General features: G+C 39.4%; 1 protein-coding gene across 7 annotated transcripts in view; it reads left to right on the top strand.

Moving 5' to 3' along the window:
- The window catches only part of LOC130581523 (rab GTPase-activating protein 1-like), a 96,869-nt gene extending 77,405 nt beyond the window's left edge, over window positions 1-19,464 (top strand). For 6 of the 7 annotated variants that reach the window (XM_057379672.1, XM_057379673.1, XM_057379669.1 and 3 more), the window contains 7 exons: window positions 218-310; window positions 7,662-7,772; window positions 10,161-10,265; window positions 11,444-11,527; window positions 12,024-12,095; window positions 13,175-13,372; window positions 13,699-19,464. In XM_057379672.1, the coding sequence (XP_057235655.1) occupies window positions 218-310; window positions 7,662-7,772; window positions 10,161-10,265; window positions 11,444-11,527; window positions 12,024-12,095; window positions 13,175-13,372; window positions 13,699-13,854 (819 nt within the window). In that variant the 3' untranslated portion in view covers window positions 13,855-19,464. Of the gene's footprint in view, window positions 1-217; window positions 311-2,961; window positions 4,740-7,661; window positions 7,773-10,160; window positions 10,266-11,443; window positions 11,528-12,023; window positions 12,096-13,174; window positions 13,373-13,698 lie in introns of those variants that run through there. The other variant, XM_057379671.1, reaches the window with a different exon arrangement.
- The last annotated feature ends 2,523 nt before the right edge of the window (window positions 19,465-21,987 follow it).

The following is a 21,987-nucleotide window of genomic DNA, read 5'->3' as shown; positions in this document are numbered from 1 at the left end:
AGCAGTGGGCACAGAAAGATTTCTGTTGATGTGATCTGTATTGGTAAGTGTTTGACATCACTTGATGAGCAGGAAAGGGGGGACAGTGGGGATAGACTTTGTTCAGCAGCAGCTTTCCTACACTTCCTCAGTTTCCTGTTTGTAGGAAGAGCTTTCAGTCAGCTTTTGTGGCGTTCCTCTAATCTTTAAATGCAYGTTTCTGAAATCTGTTCCACAGGTGCCAACGAAAAAGCTGAAGAAATATGAACGAGAGTACCAAACAATGCGAGAGAGCCAGCTGCAGCAGGAAGATCCTATGGACAGATACAAGGTAGGGAGATGCTGTACAGAAACTTCTTCCATTGGTGAATCCCACAAGGAGTGACCTATCTCCAGCAGTTAAACAGAGGTGTGTGTACCATGCTCACCTCCCTGGGATATGCCAKTGCAGACCTTAAGGAAGTGACGTGCCAGGCAAAAGTCATCCCCTTTCTTGAATAAGCACTTTGAACATTTGGACTTAGTCTTTTTCCAAGAATATTTCAATCACAATTTGTAACTCTTGAAAACATCTGCAAGTAGCCACATATAATATTTTTCTTCTTTCAGTTTATATGTTTGTAGGTAACTCTCCTGCTGTTGCACTTTTACGGGAGATCTTCATGAACTGCAGAAATAAAGGGTGATTCTCAGCTACAGACACAAAAAGGAGAAAACACACATTGTTCTAGCACAAGCTGTGTGCAGTGGCATCCACAGAGACTTTGGAAGATGAACTCTTCCTTGGCTGATCCAATCTTTATTACTCATTCCTGTTTATATCGAGCGTTAGTAATGGTTTGTTGAGATRATACCTATTATGGTGGGACACAAAGGTCTCCTGGGGTTCTGGGGTACTACTGCAGTAGAATTAGTAGTTATGGTATTCTCTTTTAAAGGACACAAGAAGTAAGGGACAGTTGTTAATATGACAGCTTGATAGTTCACCAAAAAGGAACAGTTCTTCAATTTTGGGTCAGCTTTGCTTATCATTACAATGTGTTTGCTTTCATTGTCACACCTATGTTCTGCTGCCATAGATTTTGTGTGCTGGAGGCTCTTCCTCTGGGCACAGACTTTACTGAGTGCCCAGGATCCGGTTGTTCCTCACTCTGTCTTGAACAATTCCATTTCTTTAGGTGAAGCTGCCAGAGGCAAAGCACTTTACTGCCCACTGCCCAGAATAGCTGGGAACTGACATTCCTTACATATTYTTGAACTGTTTTCCTGCTGTTGTTTCATTGAGCCTTAATATGTTAAGTGACATTTTGGTTGGTACGGAGTCTATTGGGAGTGTGGAGTAGTGAATAATCACAGAGTGCAACAGGTTTTGCATGGTCTATGAAAATAAGAAAAGTCCACCACATTCAGAAAACCAGAGTATGAAAATCTGTAGTGAGAGAGTGTGCCTTAATTAATAAATGTGACAAAGAAGACTTAGACATACMAAGTYAAACTGACTTTTTTWAAAAAAAAAAAWWWYYKKKGARAAAGTTKTATTTTAAGTGTAGTTTTTTTGCTGTCAAAGGGTGTAGATTTCATTGTTTGTGAGATTTGGGAGTGCTGTAGCAACTGGGAGCCAATAGCAAGCATGACCGATTTAGAAAAAAACACAACTTGCTGCTGATTAACTTTTAAGTATTTTTCTAATGGTTCACTTATAGTACTGTGGAATTAAAATAATGCTTAGAAAACAAATAAGGGCTATTTAAAGCTTAGTAGAAACATAGTAACTAGTTAATCCTGGTCAATGAATGGTGAAGAACTTTATCCCAAGCTGCAAATGAAYATATAGAAAGTGACTCTTGGGCCATTGTTGATGTGAGTCACTGTCAYAGTAAAGATCACAGCCTGGGGTTTTGGCTTGTGCTTCTGAAACTCACTGTAGATTTTTTTATTAAGCTGGATTGGGTCTGATCTTCTTAAGGAYGCTGTGATCAGAGAGTCCCTGTAAACAGGTTAGTTGCACAGTAACTTCACAGTTTGGATGCATTCTTCAGTTGATGGGTGTCATGGGAAATTGCTTTAAGTGTTCTTTTTTCCTTATATTGCTTGTTAGATTTTATTTATATGTGACATCGAGGTTGGTAGGAATTGACATTTCAGGAGTGTTTGTTTCCAAAGGGCAGCAAGARAATGTCAGCTGTGTGGATCCTCTCAGGCAGCATGTGGAGAGCCCAGCCTTGCTTTTTTATGCTTGTTCTTTGAGTGAGCACTCTGCAGCCTGTGTAGTTAAAAATGCATTTCATTTGGGCAGCACCTCTGCAGGGCTTCAACCACTCAGGCTTGGCTTGGGAAAGCTCAAAAGCCAGTCTTACTTCCAAGCACAGCACTCCTGGCAGCTCCTGCCCTGCAACATTGCCATTTTTACAGTTTCTGTTCCCAAAACAAAGAGAGGTTTGGTTTGCTTAGGAAGGGAATGTTTCTTGAATGGGATGACTGGAGTAGAGATCCCTGAAGAATGTTCCTCGTGTGGATGAAGAAGGAAAAGAGCTTTCAATCTGTTGACAGTTTCTAGCCATAATTTTTATAGTTTTTGTTGGCAGTAGAAATTAGTTAGGCCTACAGAGACATGGGCACTTGTGAGCTGCAGTGGAAGGTTGTCTGTGCAAGACACCTTTYTGTGACACAGCTCTCAGAGGAAATGCCTGGATGGTCCCTTGAGAGAAGGAGATGGGCTGGTTTTGCAGTGTCTGGCCCAGTAACCAGTCATGTTTGCCTGACAGGTTAAATTCAGGTGCTCCCACGAGCTGTGTTAAACACACAGGAGTTTCTGCCCAGCATGTGTTTTACGTGTTGTGATTTCACTTACCGAAAGAACAGTAGTAAAGAGTGCCATTATTTKTGGTGTTTGTTTTGTTCTGTATTTGCAAGTTATTTAGAAAAAATACAAGTTTTTTTCTGGACATGTTTTCATTTTATTTTCCATTGTTCATATCAAATTATCACATTTTTGTCAGATTTTAAAAGGTGCAAAAGTGAAATATGTTCTAAATTGCTGTTTGTCACAAAATTTCATAACTTTTAGTTAAAATAAATTACAAATTGCTTATAGAAGCAGAAAGAAAAGCATAGTTGTATGTGCAGAAATAGTAATTTAGTTCAGATTGRTATTTTTCTAAATATTATGAAGTTTTATTTCTGTGTTTGAGAACACGTCATGTAACAGGATTTGGTTGACTCAATGAGAAATTTCCAGAACTGAGCTTGGGAGTTGATTTAAAATAAAGAGGATATAGTTGTACAAAGAACAGCTGGAATTTTGCAAGTAGACACTGCTGTTCTGTTCCACTTTTTCCTATGTGGACCTCTTTGTGCACTGGAGGAGTTGTGTGAATAAATGTGCAATTTAGACATTATAGCCTTCTCTGTGTTTGAAGGGGAAGCMAAAATTAATACACTGGTCATTTTTATTTAGTCATGGCAACTGAATGTTAACCATCATGAGGAAAATCATGATGACTTTTGTTGTGGTACATTGTTGTTTTTTAAAATAGTGTGCTGGGGTACTTTGGGGAATACTTCTCCAGAGTCACCAAACAGAAAACACAACTACCTCCAGGAGCCTCTGTGTTGCATACCATGAGGGACTTTTCTGGATAGCTTACTGTATAAGCCTCTTTTGTTTCTAGATGGAGGTTCACAGGACTTTCCTTTGGARCTACTCCAAAGGAGTAGCCCTTTCCATTTGGTATGCAAAGACCTCATTTTGCTCACATCCAGAAAGTGAATTTTAATCAGTGTTTTCATTGCATCACTAAGGATTTGTTCACACTCAGAGGTCTCAAGTTTGGATGTCTTGATTTAACCCAGCCAACAACTCAGGCAGCTGCTCGCCCACTCCACCACAAGTAGAATGGGGGAAAGAATCAGCAGAGTAGAAGTGACARAACTCATGGGTTGAGATGAAGACAGYTCAGTAGGTAAAGCAAAAGCTGTGTGCTCAGCAAAGCAAAACAAAGAACTCATCCACTGCTTCCCATGGGCAGGTAGYTGTTTAGCCATCTCCAGAAGAGAAGGGATGCATCACCCATAACAGTGACTTRAGAAGACAAATGCCATCACTCTAAAGATCCCCCTTCTTTCTTCTTCCCCCTGCTTTACATACTCAGCATGATGCCATATGGTCTGGARCATCCATTGGGGTCAGTTGGGATTAGCWGTCCCAGCTGGGTCTCCTCCCAGCCCTTTTGCTGGTGAGGAGGTACAAGAAGTAGAAAAGGCCTTGGCTCTGTGCAAGCCAAGCAATGACCAAACCATCTCTATCCTATCAACACCTTTTCCACACAAGCTCAAAGCATACTAACCATCGTGAAGAAAGCTAAGTGTACCCCAGCTAAATGCAGTACAGGATGTTGCTCAACAGAAAGAGAATTGCTTAACAAGGCTGGTGGCTCATCACACCCCACTTGAGTACAGCACAGAGAGTRTTCATCATGGCACTAATCTCAGGAATTGCTCCTTGGTGCAGCCTGGAAGGGTGCAGAGGTGGAGTTTAGCCTTTCAGTCTTCCTGAACAGAGGCTTGCCTACTGCTTTCATCATGTTTCCATCCAGTGTGTGATGGAAGCRGGAGTGTATCTCTCTAAAACTCGTAACAAGAAACAAAATGAAGAATAAGCAACTTTTTTTTTTTTTGTATTAGAAATTACTTTATGTCCTGTTTTYACTGTCTTTACACCAATGGTTGAAAGGAGTATTTGGTCTGTGACTTTACAGGAGGTAAGTTTATTTGTGTTTGTATGTATCAGCATTGTTTGTCCTCTTTGGAAATGCAGTATCCTCCTTTTAAAAGCTAACCTGAGTTCACCAGCCACCTTTTGCATGCAGAAGGAGGACTTTGGGAAAGGGAGAACTATTCTTTTACTGTCTGTAGAAACTGAGCAACGCTGAGGAGAAGGAAATGGTTGTCACAGTAAATTTAGTGTTGTGTAGAGGAGGCAGGAAGCTGTCTGTTTACACCAGGGACAGATAGCAGGTCTGACTAGTTGGCTGATGCCAGGTTACAAAATGCTGCCTGTGATGTGAGTCCTGCTGTAACAGACCAGCCCCATCTGTTGAACTGTATGTCATTGCAAGCATATTTAATAAAACTCTAAATATTTCGGAGCCTATGTAAATAGTTTGCTACACATGAAAAGTGCTGTTTGCTCTTTCTGTCTTTACTCCGTCCCAGTAGGTTTTATTTAGACTTAGGCAGACTTAAGGGTTTCCTCCTGAGAAGGGAGGCAGTTTTACACTGCTAGACCTGGGGGAGGAGCTGGAAAAAACAAACCATCTAGTCAGTCATACTGCCCTGGCTGGAGGAAGAGTAAAGGTGGCCTTGTGAGAGGCTCTCAGCTGGACATTAAGAGTACAGTGAATGAGCTAAAAACGTCCTTTAGCTATTGACTGGATGCCCAAGGTAAGAGATCTTTAACTCACTACCAACATGCCGTGTAAATTCTAGGCTAAAGGGAGGATAGTGCATTTCCAAGCACAGAGCTTGCTTTCCCACTTGTCCGCGAATGCAAAAGAGGAACTCTCAGCCTCACTCTGTGTGCCTTGCTTTGCAGACACTGAAGCTTTTGGCAAAGACATGGTAAAATAGTAATGCCAACTCGGTTATTTTGTGAAAGTCATAAGAATTTGCTGCTTTCTTTCTATAAACAACATCCCTRTGAAAAGCATCTCATCCTACTCTGGTCTCAAGTTTTAGGTGAACTCAGGTCACTTTCTGAGACAGCAGAGCTATTTAAAAAACCAACATTTCTAAGATGGTCTGAACAAAATACAGGAATAAAGAAGTGTTAGAGATTATTATTATTATTATTATTATTATTATTATTATTATTATTATTATTATTATTATTGACTTCAATTTGGTTTTACACTTTAAAGCATATATTACGTTTACAGACAAAAATATACTTTAGATTTTTTAAGTTCCTTGTCCCAAGCAGACTACAGTGCATTTAGAATAAGAAAGATCTCCAAAGTTGTGTGTCTTTCAGCAATGATTATTTTAACTGTGTTAAGACAAAAGCATGTTATGTATGGCTTCTGTAAAAAACAAGTTACTCAAAGTATGATCTTTTGGAAGGGAAACAAATGTACTTCCCGGTACGGGGCAGTGCCTATTCTAGTTACACAATAGGGTCACATTAAGAAGAGAGAATTTGTAGAGGTTCTACATCCTGCCTACATCCTACAGAGGAAGTTCCCACACAGAAGAGACCTGTTTTGCATGCTCTTAGAACTCTACTTGTCCTGTTTCTATTTAAGACGAACATGCAAAATGGGCTTGCAACAGAAATTAAAATTGCAATTTCACAGTTGTGAGTTTGGAAAGAAAAAAAAAAAGTGAGCATAGCCGGTGAGTAGGGGAAAGTAAAAACAGGTGAATAATGTACTTATGCAAGAAATCACATTTTGTAGAGAACATACATTACATTTCAGATGAGAAAAAGTAGTTTTTGAAATCTTAGCATATAGGTTTTTGTTCTTCCACCTATGAGTTTCCATATGAAAGTGTTGTTTTACTTTGTATTTCCATAGTGCAGAGATTCCCTTTAAGCCTATTTTGGTATGGAAGATACCCAGTGATGGAAAGCCAGGCCAGTTTGTTTCTCTTAAAATCCATTTGAGGAAAGCACCTCTATSTGTCTGATAGATCTGAGCACTCCTGGCTGTGATTTTCTGAAAATGAGGACTTGTATTTGATGTTGGACCCCTGGAATCTTTTGAAGATTCAAAATTTTTGAATTTTGATGCCCACAGGCATCTTTTGAATATGGTTCTGTTTCTCAGTCCTAGCACAACAGTCACAGAAACTGATTTCTAAAAGACAAGAATTACTGCTGTTCATTTTCCTGTTCACTCACCTTCTGTAATTAGTGCTCCACACAGACATTTCTGTGTGGAGAGAATAGATAGGGCAGTGAATCAAGGGCCTGCAGCCTCTGAGTTCTCCATGTTATGTTCCTGTCATTGCCCCCAGCAGGTCCTGGGKCTGTGCTCAGGGTGGAGCTCCCCTCTCCACCTGGCAATTTTTTCTCAGCAGGTTTTCTCTAAAGTACACACTAGTGTCACTGGCATGAGTTACAGAGAAGTGCACAAATGGYGATACAGGATATATGAGCTGTGGGGAGTTCCCTGCTAAATGCTGTTCTTTGCTGTTCTTTGCTGATCTCACAGGAGATGGGAAGTTGGCACTGCACCACCTACAAAGTGGACTATTTTTATGGATCCCTGCAGACAGAATTTTGTAAAGTGGAGCAGGATAGCTTTCTATTTCATTTGGAAGCATTATTATGAGTAACTCTTAATTGGTCCCTGTTCTCTGCTGTGGGTGGGATTTTAGCTGCCTAATTTCTTTCGATAATGAGCAAGCAGAAACCAAGTGCTTTTGTGAAGAAGTCAGTGTTTACTTTTGACAGGGAAACACTACAATCAGTGTGTGTGCCTTACACAACACAAACCAGTGGGATGTAAGTGGAATAGCTGCATTTGCACTGCTGGCTTAAGTCACTGTTGTTTCCCAGAGCAGCAGTCCTGTCTCAATGTGCACTCTTTCCTTCTCAGTGTATTATGCACACAATGCACTTGCTCATTGCTCTTGGTAAGGATTAACTTCTTTTCCTGGTTTTTCCTTTCTTTCCTCAGAGGGAAAACCGCAGGCTCCAAGAAGCAAGCATGAGGCTGGAGCAGGAGAATGATGACCTTGCCCATGAGCTTGTAACAAGCAAAATTGCCTTACGGAATGACCTGGACCAGGTAATGTTAACAGAGATGGGTCTCAGCTCAGCCTTTGGCAACAGCAATTTTAGGAGCCCTGCTTTGTGCTCAAGTGAAACCATGAAAACAACATTACAAGTGTAATTATCTGTGCCTTTATTTTTCTGGCAGCCTCACTCCTAGCTGCAGTCAGCTGGATTTCCATATGCCATGTAGGCATTCAGTGGTGYCTAGCCAAGACTGACTCCATCTTCTCTGCTGGGGATTGTTTAGAACATGTATGCCATAACCTTTAGGCAGATAGCAAAGAAAGAACGTTTTCCTGAAAAAGGTACCACATAGGTCTTGAAGGACTAGTTTCAAAGTAAGTTCCACTGCAAAATGTCTGYGTGGATCTGTTTTTCATAGCAGTTTTAGTACAGCCAGCAAACTTCAGACATAATGAATTGTTATGGCATCGAAAATTGAATTGGCTCCTGGGTGTTCATGGGTAAGTGCTCAYGTTCCCTGTGGAGACTGGAATGTGGAGGGCAGCATCATTCAGAGCCCTTTGCCTCAGAGATGATTTTCAGAGGCAATCAGTCCTCTCTTCCTGAAGTGCTTTATGTGGTATTGGTAAATGCTGTGACAGCTCTTGGTAAGGTACTGAATACTGGAGGRCCAAGCTTCACCACACCTTGTGATTAGTCTCTTGCTCAGTGAGGGCTATCGTGCCTTCTCTAATTAAAAATCTTTTCCTGCAAGGGCCTCTCAATTGGATTTCACATAATTATTTGGCTTGCTTTATCTAATCTCAGAATTGTAAACATCATTGCCCACCGTTATGCAAGTTACATTTTGCTGTAGGCAGATCCTGGACAGTTTGGCTCTGCTGATTTGGATCCATGGGATTCCAAAATTGTGAGCCACGTAGGTGAGCACAGGCAGGCAGAGATGTGCTCTGCATGGAGCAGGCAGTCTTGTGTGGAGGCTAAAAGCAGTGTCTGAGTTGCCCAGTCTTCCCTGGGAACTCCRGGTGTACATGAAGCAGCTGCCCATGCTTGTTTTTCCTCAAGTGTCATGACAAGGCTGTCAAACACATAYATGCACTAGTCCCATTTCTTGTTCTCCTACATTTTCCCATCTTTCTGTAGACAAGAGTGGCTCCATCAAGTTTTCCCACATCCCATCTCCATTCCCAGGCACTTGTGGTACTGCGTTCCTCATCTGCAAGGACAGGGGATACCATGTGCCACTGCAGGAGCCTGGAGAAACTGGCATGAACACAAGAATGGAGGAAAGATTTGTAGTTCCTTCAAAGTGTATCTTAAACAGGTCTTTCATCAAAAACATCCTTGTAATATCCAAGTTCTTTTGTTCTAAGATGTTAATCACATCGATTTTCCATTCTTGCATTGCTTGTTTTCCTTTCTCCCATGCAACTTTAAACACACTAAGTAATGAAGAAATCCTTAATCCATCTTTTCAGTCATGGAGATGGTAGAGCTAGTTCTGCTGCCCACAATCACCACTACTATCCTCATTAATCATTATCTCTGGGGCAGTAAGATGAGCTGATACCACTTCAGTGATAAAAAACCAAACTTCAGTTCAGAGACAAGTTCTATATGGTTACTTGTTTCCAATGCCCTTTTCACTCTTGTAATTTCAGCAAACTCAGTGTTAATTGGCCACAAGCATTTCCTGTCCTGGACCTCATTACTGAACAGGAAGGGTGGTGTGTGCAATGGTGTGATGCCTGTGTATTGGAGAGGCCTACAGAATATATCCAAACATTGAGAAATCCATTTCTCTCCTGATGATCAGTGAGGACAGTGCTTATGAAAACAAACCATTCCCAGCATGTGTCACCACAAGCTTGGGCCTTCCAAGAAAAGAGAAAATTTTATTCTCAGTTATCAGGTTTCTTCATGTTATACTTATTAGCACAAATAAATCATTTTCTCTGGTGGTCCTGATTGTCTCTACACTTGTCTTTGCCTGAACACTTTGTAGGRTCCAGTGCAGACACCTAAGTTTTTTATAGTTACCTGTTTTCCCTGCTCACAGATTAAAARATGTGATGAGTTATTTGAAGTTACACAGGAGCTAAATCATGCTGCCCTTGCTTAGATTAATATTGGTCCCAACAAAAATATTCTCTACATCATTGTTTGTACAAGGATGCAGTGTCTGTGCTTATGTGCCATCTGGGCATAGGTAAACAACTGGCCAGAGGATCGTTTTGCACAGTTGTTGAAATGCAGTTTCAACTTTAGTAAATGGCTAACTGAAAAGGGAATTTTATATCAAAAACTATGTGAGCCATTAAAAGGCAGGAAAATACAATGCGAGAACCTAAAGCTAGTGTATTTCTGAGCTATATATCCTAATGTATTTGTATTGGCACAGATAACATCTGATTTACACCATTGTCTCTGATTCTAGGCTGAAGACAAAGCAGATGTTTTGAACAAGGAACTTCTCCTGACCAAACAGAAGCTAGTGGAGACTGAGGAAGAGAAAAGGAAGCAGGAAGAGGAAACTGCTCAGGTAAAGCATTSTCCAGCTTTTCCCATTTAGTTAGGAAATGCAAGCAAAATGAWATGCAGAAAAGTGTGGATGTGTTGCATTTGTGAAAAGGATTTTGTCCTCAAAATGCARTTTCAATTAAAAGTTTATAGTGGCATGGTAATTTTTTTTTTCCAAAGTATGGTTTTCAGTGTTTTTCTTTACTTGAGCTCTGAATGTCTAGTTTTCCATAGTTTACCCTYTTCCAAGTATTGTTAATGATTGTTGTCACTGATGGTGAGCAATCTCAGGTAAGGCAATGTGATCAGACCTCTTAAATATCTAAATGAGGAACTGGAGGAGTTGTTGCCTTGTAAGAGTCCATTCTGGATTCAGCTGCTGGATTGCTTAAATAATGTTCCTGCCTGAAGCTACAACCAAGAGCAAAACAGGGGTGAAGGTCAGGAGAATTTTGCTGAATAGACCTGGCTTCAAACTCAGTTGCAAAATATTCAGTCTTAGTTTTGTAATCCTGTATATCTAACATGTGCGTTTCAAAAATGATATCCTGATTTTTATATTTGTTATTTGGCAACAGCGACTGCAGCAATAAATGGTAATTCTTTGTGCCTCTCTAAAATGGAGTTCTCTGATTGCCCTAAGTAAGGCAGTGAGGCCTTTTTCCTACTGACAGGGCTTTTCAAATGGCGTAGTTCTGAAGGAGAGATGAGTTAGCTGTGTTTTAACTCAGTGCCATAGATGCAAACAGATTTTTTTTCTCCTGTTACAGAGATGACAGTGATAGTGTTGAGAGATTCTTCTTGCTGCACCTCCAAACAAACAACCAATCTGGCCAAACCTGCTGTGACAGTGGGCAGAAAAACAAAAACTTAACCAGTAAATCTTGCTTAATAGTAATGTCTTCTTTTTTTGTTCTGTGGACTATGATGTACCACCATTTAACACAGAGCATGCTAAGTAAGCTACAGGAGAATTCTTCAAGCAGGGATAAAGGGTCACAGTATAGACCTTTTTGCTTATGACTGATATACTAAGTATTTGTAAACTGAGTAAATCAGACACTTATCTAAGAATGGGAATTTGGTAAGAAGCTGCTGTAGAGCTATTGTAAACACAGAGACACGTGAAGTGAGCAGTCTGATGAACATTCTGAGAAGTTCTGTCAGTGTACTGTGTAACTTTTCTCCTTCAATTCCTAGCTGAAAGAAGTCTTCAGGAAGCAGCTGGAGAAGGCAGAATCTGAGATCAAGAAAACCACAGCCATTATTGCAGAGTATAAACAGGTACTATTCCAGAGATGCTCCTCTTGTATTTCTTCTTTCAGCCTCTTCCAAGAGCCGAGTTTTCAGTGTTGCAGATCGCATCCTTCAAAAACGCTCCACTGCCTTTTAGGCTTTCAGACGGCAATGCTGTAATTTGTCATAAATCTTCTTGTGGCTTTCCAAATAGTCTCCTAATTAGACAATCAAGAGTAACCTGTCTTTCAGCTAATTTTAGTACTAGAGGGTGAATGCATGTGTACTCAGTGACACATTGCAGTATAAACATCATAAACCAACTCATCCATAAAAAGTACCTGTTTCTCTGTTCCASTTCTGTATTGTATACTGATGGGTTTTTATCATTAGCAGCAGCAGTGGAGTTGTTAAGAGGGYCTGCATATATCTGAGTGAGGCAGAATTTAAGAAATGTTGGTTCTAGCAAAAACCATTGTTAAAAAGCATAGATTCTATTTTGCTATAGTAAACTTGAGCTAAGAGATTGCTTTCTTTGCTCCAGATTTGTTCCCAGCTGAGTACTAGGCTGGAAAAACAACAAGCGGCCAGTAAAGATGAACTGGATGTTGTGAAGGTGAGAACGATGTCTCTACATACTGGATATTTCTAACAYAAGTATTGCTGAATACCAGGGATACAGAATAAAACATGAACTGAAACTTAAAGTAACATCCACATTAATTTTTCAGAGTTGTAAACAAGGAAAGGGTTTATTTCCTTCATTTCCTTTTATTTAATTTATCTTGTATCAGACAGCGGAACTCTCAAACTGAAGTGCATATAGTACTTGGCTTTTGTTTTTGCTGTTAAAATGTATACTTCTGGCAAAAAAAATATAGGGAAAGAAGTATTTACTTGGATGTTTTGATTAACTGGAAAAAAAAAAAGACTCTCTAGAAGACAAAACATGTTTCTCACGTGTGTACAGTAGTGGGACTGGAATTAGACTGGACATGGTTTATATTTGGGTTTCTGTAATTTAAGCAGAATTTAAATAACTAAAGCAAATGGCACAGCTCGGGCCATCCCCAGAATACCCATAGTGGTTCCCCTCGCTTCTCTAAACCCCTTACCTGGAATATCTACATAAGAGGTAAACATTCCCTGATCAGGCAATAATCCCACCGCTCTACTCTGTCGCTACTGAGTAGGCAGAGTTGTTTACCCCCTGTTGTGGCTTCTACATATTTCTTTAGTACTCAAGCTGAACTGGATTTGTTGCTTTTTAGTGACCTTTTTATGTTATTGATAATAATATGAAATAATTCTAGGAATGATGTTCCTATATTCTGCTGAAATMGCTCAATATCCRRTTTTAGTTCRTGCAAGGCAGGYTGGCTGTTTCATTTACTCAGACTTMATTTACTCTGTGAGTTGTGCTGACAAAAATATTACAAAGCTTTGGTAGCAAGATGATTCTAATATTGGAGTAAAGTATCTGTRTTTAGAGCATGCTAAGTAGATTGTAGGAATTTTTATACTGGTTAACATACCCTGGRAATTGTTCATGAACTACTCAAATTTTTTCATGCCAATTATGAAAACTGAAGTACTAAATTGTTTGAGATTGAGGTAGTCTGACAAAAAAAAAAAAAAGCCTCTTCCAGGAAGTACAGCAACATGGATTAAGAATGAGTTTTCTGGGTATTTCAGGGTAAAGTGATGGCCTGCAAACACTGCAGTGAGATTTTCAGCAAGGAGGGGGCACTGAAGGTGCCTGCTGTAAGCACGGACAACAAAGGCATTGAAACAGATGATGAGAAGGATGCATTGAAAAAGCAGTTGAGAGAGATGGAGCTGGAACTTGCACAGACCAAACTGCAGCTCGTGGAAGCCAAGTGCAAAATTCAGGTACGTGGAATCCAAGTACAGCCAGGTGGTCACCTTAACCTCATGCTTAGTCCAAAATTATTCCAAATTATGCAAAAAAAGTGTTCCAAAAGAGAGCACATACCTGCATGCCTGTATATCTGTGAACTTTCAGAAAAAAGAAGTCTGTCTTCTAAAGAAAGAGGTTTTTCTTTATGTGTCTAAATATCTTGTGCTGTTTCTGCAGTTTGAATGTCTTCTCTCCCCAGTGCCTAGGAGATTGCAAGGGAAGGCAGGGACTGAGTGTGAAGATGTTTCTTTGTTAATTAATTGAGGTTTGATCAATTCTAACTATTCTGCTTTCTTAGGAGCTGGAGCACCAGAGAGGAGCCCTTATGAATGAAATCCAAGCTGCCAAAAACTCTTGGTTTAGCAAAACCCTGAACTCTATCAAAACGGCCACAGGCACACAGGCACCACCGCAGCCCCAGCCTCCCCTGCCTCCCAGAGAGGGCAGCACATAGTTCCGGCCACACCCGGCACAAGAGCACAAAGAACAACACAGCTGAAACCCTGGAGGATTCTTCCAGTGGTCTCTCCTCCCGGGGAAAGGACATAAGGCAGGAGTGTGGGCTTGAAGTGAAATTCTTCGGTGTTTTTCATTCGTTTTCTGATGTGACCCTTTTCAAAGGGGAAAAACATCCTGGTTTATGTTGAATTCCTACTTCCCATACTGCCTTGCTGAAAGCCACGTTCTGATACCTTCATTCTTTTACACTTTATTTTATATGACTAGATGTTAAATAAATACTTCAGAACTAGGTCTTTAATACAACTAATTTGAAATTATTTTTTATCTTGCATAGAGGGTTTTTCTTCTGGAGGAAGAGAGAGAATGGAAAATGTCTAGTACTGCAGCATAATCTCTCCCTAGAAAGCACAGTGTAACATGTCTCGGATAATTTATGCCCTGGGACCATCTCAGAAGTTTATCACAGTGACTGCATCCTGCAGAGAAGCACTTTTTGTAAAGCCTAGGCCATAGCAAAGATAGGCTTGTGCTCTCCTGGCACAATTGCTATGATCTTCCCTGGTAACTTCTTAGTTTGGATTGGCTTTTCTTAAGAAATGCAAGTAGTGCAGTTTTTTGTAACACCATTGTTTAAAGGCTATTTACAGCTCAACTGGAATTTAACMTAAACTTACCTAGTTCCTTTTTTAGAATTCATATTTATATTAAGAATTCCAAGGAGTAATTCCTTCCACTKGGATAAAGGGAAAACTGTTTTGACACTTATTTGATGTTTTTGCTGAGAARCAGAGTGAAGACCTTGCATGGTTTTGACCTTTTGTAAATCCTGTGCAATAAAGGGTAGGTTTTATGAATAAAAGTAATGAAAACCTTGCCCTGGGTCTATATTCAGATTCCAAAATTGACACAGAAATGAAGTACCAAATAAAATACCCAAAAGGCTTCTGCTGCACTGATGAATAAAATATCACAGAAGCAAGGTCTGTTTGCTAGAGGCTTTTGGTTATTGTGGGTATTGCCTATTTTTATAAAAACAAGCATTTTCAAGRGGAATGCAAACCCTAAGCTTTCCTGTCGGGGTAGACTTCTCTGGTGATTCCCAAACCTGTCTGGTTGTTTTATATCTCTTAAGGTAAGAAAGTTCAAAAGCATTCATTTTGACTAAACATAAAGTGTTCATAGAAATACTTATTTCATGGAAAATTAAACTATTGCTTGAACTGATGGAATATTTTTTTAATTATACCKGTCATGTCTAAAGATGATCTTGCAGGTAAATGTCATTGCTGGACTAAATGTTGTGTATTAATTGTTTCATTTACAAGATTTTTCCAGGGACATTAGTTCTGTTTTGATCTTTTTTAAAAAAAATTCTATGGAATGCCATACATTGTTGGTTTTGTACAATAAAATTTAAAGATACCCATCTTGGGCTTTGTTGTCAAGCATAATTGTGAATTATTTTCAACAGTTGAAACAAATTTAATGTTACCAGTGGCAAAGGAAAGATTCTGAAAGGCAGTCGGCTGTTAGAAGTAGAGATCAAAATATAATCACCATTCAGACCCAATTCTCTCTTCTAAAAATAAGGGGTTAAAAAACTATTATTTTAAAATGTACCTTCAAGAACAGTGATTTTCTGGAATTATTAATATGGTGAGGAAAAAAGGGAGAAAAMCAGAAGGTATGTTATCAAAGGTCTTTCTCCCATGTCACTTTCTTGCTCATAATATTTGCATAAATGTTTCCATTTCCTTGACTGACAAAACCCCGTGTTTGTCATTCACTTACCAGTTTCGCTTCACATTCAGAATGTGAATCCAAATTCATAATAAATCTGAAGTTGTTTTTAAGGATACCTGGTGAACTATATGATTGTTGCATTTGAGAGTATTGTGCCCATGAGGAAAACTTGGTTGTTGGACAAGTACCTGAATTTCTCATTTARTTTATCTTAATCATACTTACAAGTGGATTTAAAACCATGACTGGAAAAGTTCAGGAAGAAAGATTAAAGGAATGTGTAAAGTTTTGATTCCCTGAGCAGATGAGTTAGGAGTTCACTGCTGTTCACCCCTCCAACTCCACACTGTACAGTCGTGTCCCTYGTCTTTGTTAGAGTATGTACTGGAGATGATTAAAAACAACAGCAAAAAAAAAGATGTGGGTGGATTTACCCCTCTATGGTTCATCTTTCATCAAGTGATTGAGTTACATCACCTCAAAGGGTCCARTGAGTGAGCGGATCATGGGAGTGGGACTTTCCAAGTTCATCAAAAAGGAACTGGTAATTACGGTCACCACGTTTCACATGAGCTTTGACACAACATTCCTTTTCTCAGTGTAGCTGCTTTATGACTTTGGAAGTTGAGTTTCAGGAACAGAACCACACTTACTACCTGCTAGCCACGATGGTTTCAAACCCTTGTAAAGATGGAAGCTGGTTTACCTCACCAAATGAAGTTTCAGAAAGCAATGACTCTAAAAGGCAGTAAACAATTTCCACCTTCCAGCTGTAGATCCAGGGGAGCAATTTGTAGCAGTGGCATTTGGAAGAGTAATATTCAGGTGGAAACTTCATCTTCTCAGCATTACTGAAGGAGTAAGAAAATGGCTTTRTGGCATTATCTTGATGAATATTCAGAAACAAGGAAAGGAGCAGGACTCCATGATTAAACCAGGCAAGCTATAATTCTATCTGCTGACTGTTGATGCTATGGGGAAATKTAGTTTCCTGCAAGAAAAGAGATCTGTGTGTGACAGAACTACCTACACATATATTGTTGGTGGATTTGTCAAGGATAGCTGGCTCACTGTTCAGCTTTTCAGCAGGAAACATCATCAAAGTCTCACTGAAACTGTTGCTTCCATGTGACATTGGAACAGCTAACATAGCTGCTGAGTCTGGAGTGATCAACCTTTTTTCCCTTAATCTCTAGTAAACTATGTGTCCACATCACACTTTTATTAAAATTAATTTGAATTTTATAAATATAKATATGTGGAACTAAAACCTATTTTTAAATTTTATTGAGAAGGCATCATTCTGAAATAAAGCCTTTACCTTGATTAGGAACAAACTTCCAAAGAATATTTTTACTACAACTTTTATCTTGTTGGATTCTAATCTCTTACTGAGATGCCCAATATGGGGGGGGGGGGCCTAAAAAAAAGTCTTTTTCACTTTAAAAAGTTGTTTTTCCTTTGACTGTAACACTTTACAGGCTAAATGAAACAAGGCTGATTTAGTTAYGTGGTACATCTGTGAACTAGTCTTGTATTATCTTTGTGAATCAAACTTAATATTCTAAAGTAATAAGACTTRTTCCACTTAGTTTATGTTTCTAAATGTACCTGGAGGGAATTAAAAAGAAAAAAAAATAGAAWATACCATGGGTAGAGTTAAGCCAAGAAACTGCAAAATCCCTGAGGTTCATCTACATTAGTGTTTGGYAGAACCAGTCTCAGGAAAGGTAGTCAGCCTTGTAATCAGTACTGCCAGTGGACAAACCCACCCCTGTCCTGTCCACTAATGAGGATTTAATTTGCTATAGCTGAGTTACATTGCTACAGCTAAGTTAAAGTGCTTATTCGTAAGCATTTTTTTTCTGTTAGACATTTTAAATTACTTCCCTTGGTTGGCCCTTGAAATTTCTTTTGAGATAAAACATCATCTGTGCCACAGTGTTGAGAACAACTTGAAGTAAAAACAGCCATTTACAAGGGGAGACAGAGATAAAAGTGAAGAACTGCAGGAGTTCATCCCCTTCACAAAGCATGAAGTCTCCCATTGACTTCAGGGCTGTGATGCCACTCACTGAAGGTGGTAGTTTAGGAGTAAATGAAAATCTGCATTTACTGGCAGGAAGTRTCAAAATTTGGAAACTACATGCCATGCTTTCTCCACAGGATCAAGGCAGGCCTGCACCCTTCCTTAATATATTAAGTAGCWGCAGTGAAATCCATGAAACTACTTGTATGTGTGGGAGAACTAAACCTYTGATTTTCATTTACTGTTAGACTCAGGGATAATTGGCAACTTCTGCATCTTCTCCTAAGCCTAAACACCCTTGACTCTGAAACCAGAAGCACTCTTACCTTACACTGCTGGTGTTCTTCCAGCTGCTAGAGAGGAAACTTAGTGTCACATCTGATTGATCATGAAGAGTGGGCAGAGATGTTTCCTCAAGGCTGAGGGATTGCTGTGGCAGACAAGCACCTCATGTCCCTGCCAGACACTGCCGAAGGGTCTGTTGTGCAAAGAGCTGGCTGCACCCAATGTGCAAACACAAAGGTTAAAACTAAATTCTTTTTCTGTCTATTGTGCTAATATCCTACTGGGAACTGTCCCATTACCTCCTTCCAAGTAATAGCACTAAGGGGAGACATGATGAAACACTCAAGTTTGGATCTCTCAGGTTTTAGTGTAGATTTATGTCACAGCAGCCTTTAGCCTATTAATGAGCTAATCCAGTTGGCTTTTGGGAAATGCAAGGAATTTGCAAATGGATAAATAACGATCAGCATTGATCAAGACCTTATCTTTCCCAAGTCAGAAGTCTACACAATTTATTTCAGGATTGTGACTTGACACATACAGGTTAGTTCTCCAGGAATACAGGGCTCTCCATTTTTCCTGGGTCTCAACTGCTTTGCTACTGAATGTATTTCATGCTATTTTTACCTGAAAAAAAATATGGGTAGAGAATTAGGATATTACTTTTTATTATTTTCTTATTCAATGGGACTTGCTTTTATTTAACCTGTAAAGGAATATATATGTATCTTTGGAGAACTTTATCTTGCATATAGAATAATATATAAGAAACTGAATGACTAGGGGATAAATACATCAAAGGATTTGGTATCATAAATTTCATTTGTGATTTGATACCACCAGAATCCTGGGCTGTACTAATTTCCTTACAGTTTCTCTAATTTTTGTATTTTATATGATACATGGATGGTACTACCAATGCAAACCAGATGTTCCCAGATTTTTCTTCAGATCTCAATTCCTGCCTTTCAGTAATCCCTRGGTTTGCAATTTTGCTATACCACCCTCAAAAGCTGTGCCAGGAGCTCTCTTGAGCTGTGGGAACTCTTGCTTTCCCATGKAAGAAGATTCTCTGGCTTCTTTGAACTGGGAAAAGATGGCATGTGAATGCAGCAAAGTTTCTAATCTGACATAATCCATCTCCCTCTCTCTGCCATTAAGGTGAATTCACTCCAGCACACTGAAAACAGAGCAGCTTCAAATCTCTGACCCCATGACAATGAACTTTTCCAGATTTGGAGTTGCCTTTGTGACCTAGGTGTGCCTGAAGTTCTCAAATCATAAAGCATTAGGCAAAAAAAGAGCATCATAGATAGGTCGGACTTCAAACTGAAAACCATTCAGTACTACCAGTACTTGGGAARCAAATCCATGTATTATATAAATTACGACATGAAAATATAAGTGTAATGCTTGTTATTAAAAGTGCAATTCAATGTACATGGTCACAACAAATGTTTACTTTTTTAATTGTTACAGAATTGTTCGGATCAGTACCTTGTTATCATTGTGTGAATGATACCTTGTAAAATAAATGGAAATCGAAAACAACTTGGGAATAAGATGCTTTTTTTCCTAAGCCATTTACTTAAGAAGCAGCTTAAATCTGTTTGCAAGAAGAAGCAGCTGCTSTATCAGGTTTTATGATGCAGTTCTCACCAGCTGCCAGAGCAGAGTGACTTGGCAGGTTAGCTGTCCAAAGCATGTTAAACAGCTGATTCCAGCCTGATCCTTCAGATAATGTACCTGTTTATAGGGAGCTGTGCCAGAGAGCTAACGGGCTGCTCCTCTGCTCCACAGGCCAGTCTGAGGTTTCCAGCAGAGAGAATGCTTTTCCTAAAGGTTGATGGTACACAGCAATGCAACAATAGTTGTTGTTAAGGTCTTCATGCTTCCCTAGAGTACGCAAGCCTTGAGGCAGCATGGCTGCAGGAAGAGACAYAGGGAGCAGAAGAAAACAGCAAGAAACTGGCAAGTGACTACTCTAAGAGATGCAGGGCTGAGCAAGAACAGGACAGAGCACAATGTACTGCAGTCAAAAGTATCCAAATGCTTCATAAAACCATTTTTTCCATGTGAGCAACCACTTTTGGATTTCTTTTCTATTAACTGAGATGAACAGATGTTGTTCCCAGATAACTGCAAAAGCACACAGCACTTCAGGAGAAGATAAGGCAAAGAGGGAGGAAAGCTGAWGATTAAATTTACTGGTCATAACATTTTTATTGATTTACCTCCACATCACTATCCAAAGCATTTGTCAGATGAGGCAGCATCCAGATGCTGCTGCAGCTTTATGCAGAGGAAAGCTATATGGAGCTTGTTTTTACAAGAGTGACAACTCTTCATATGGAAGCTGCCACTCAATGGGAAGTGCCATGAGTAGAGAAATGCTCCTGATTTAAGGAAACTAAATAAACACTTTTTAAAGGAAAAAAAAAAGCAAATTATAGGCTCACTTCAAATGCATTTTTACGTTAATGAAAGCATTTTCTCCTCTAGACAGAAATTAAATTAGAAAGCAATACCAATTTAAATAATAAAATTAGAAGCACTTGCTAATATAAGACCACAACTGAGTGTGGAGAAACTCAAAGATTAGTAGCTAAATTAAAAAACGACAAAATTTTTCCTTGTCTCAGTTATTGCTCAACAGAAAAAAATTATAACAAAGTAAATCCTGAATAAGCAACTGCCTTTAACCAATTTAACATGCCATGAAAGTAACTTCCAGCTGTATTTCCTGGATAAAATCAACTATCCTGTCTCCAAACACTATTTCTGAAGATGGTCAGTCTTATGAAAATCCAGAGTTAATTTTGCAGATCTTTCCTCCACTGCAGATCCGGAAACACTGCAGCACAGGGTTGTAATAAACACCTCAGTACAGCATCTGTTAAAACCACTTTGAGGAATGCCAACTTGAACATAAATCTCTGGTTTCAGGGCTTCTATGAATWCATTTTCATCAAATTTCTTATTCCCTCCATACCTCTACAAAGTAAATATYTTAACAGATTAATTCCTGGATGTTAGCTTTAAAAGAGAAAAAAACCCCACCCTAAGGCCATRTATCAGCAAATGAGTTGATATTCCACAATTTGGTAAAACAGGTATTATAACTGACACCTTTTTTTAAGACTTTTCAGCACTGAAGGGCTGTGTTCTGCCTTGGGTCACACTGTAAAGGACATCTGGAGGCAGACGCTGTCTCCACATTCCAGAAGAGAGAAAGAATTGCCATTGCCTTTTTGTTTTCTTTCGGGGAAATTTTAATACCCAGTGGGGTTACAAAATCTTTTTTTTTGTTGGTGCTCACAGCGCTGATTTTAGTAACAGTGTCTACAACTTTCTTTTATTTTTTTTTTTAATGAAGAAAATGCTTAAAGACAATGTTGGTAACATTACACCAGCATGTTCTTACATGCATACAGCCAAATGTTCTGTAAATAAAAGCTACATTTTCCTTGTAAATGGTTRGATAACTAAGCTCTTACTCACAGTCACTTCCACAGTACACATTGTGACATTACATGTCAGGAACAATTTCCCAGCAGTAAATTACTCTCCGGTTTCCTTGTGAAAGCATTATGCATTAGTTATGGGGGTCTCCCTCTGTGGTGGGTGTGCATTGTGAGTTCTGTGCCACCCACACAACCTCTATTGGATTTGTCTTTTAATTGACAAAATCTTACAGCTTGAAAGCTTAAACCTTGTTGGAGTTSATCTTGGATGTCTTTTMCAACCTTMATAACATTTCCCATGAAAAYGAGGAGCAAACACAGAACAGGGYACTCAGTTTAYAAGCCYATCTTCYTTTAAAAGCCGGGAACACAGGTTTCCTCCCTTTCAATCACTATTATCTCCACTCAGCTTGATATTCTTGGCCTGAAGAAGGAAAACAACACCTTATTTTGCAAAATTATTCAAGGACCTTGATAGCCAGTGGCATCTACCGTAAAATCATCAGGGGAGAATTCTGATGGGTGAAGTAAAACCCAGCCCTTGTCCGTCTCAGCGGCCCTCTGAGCTCCTCAAAACGAGCAACACGCGAATCCCTCGGTGCCC

The sequence above is a fragment of the Malurus melanocephalus genome, unplaced genomic scaffold (assembly GCF_030028575.1).
Source record: "Malurus melanocephalus ecotype Western Australia unplaced genomic scaffold, MMel_1.1 scaffold_416, whole genome shotgun sequence".
NCBI lineage: Eukaryota > Metazoa > Chordata > Aves > Passeriformes > Maluridae > Malurus > Malurus melanocephalus.
This window is presented reverse-complemented; position numbering and strand designations above follow the sequence as displayed.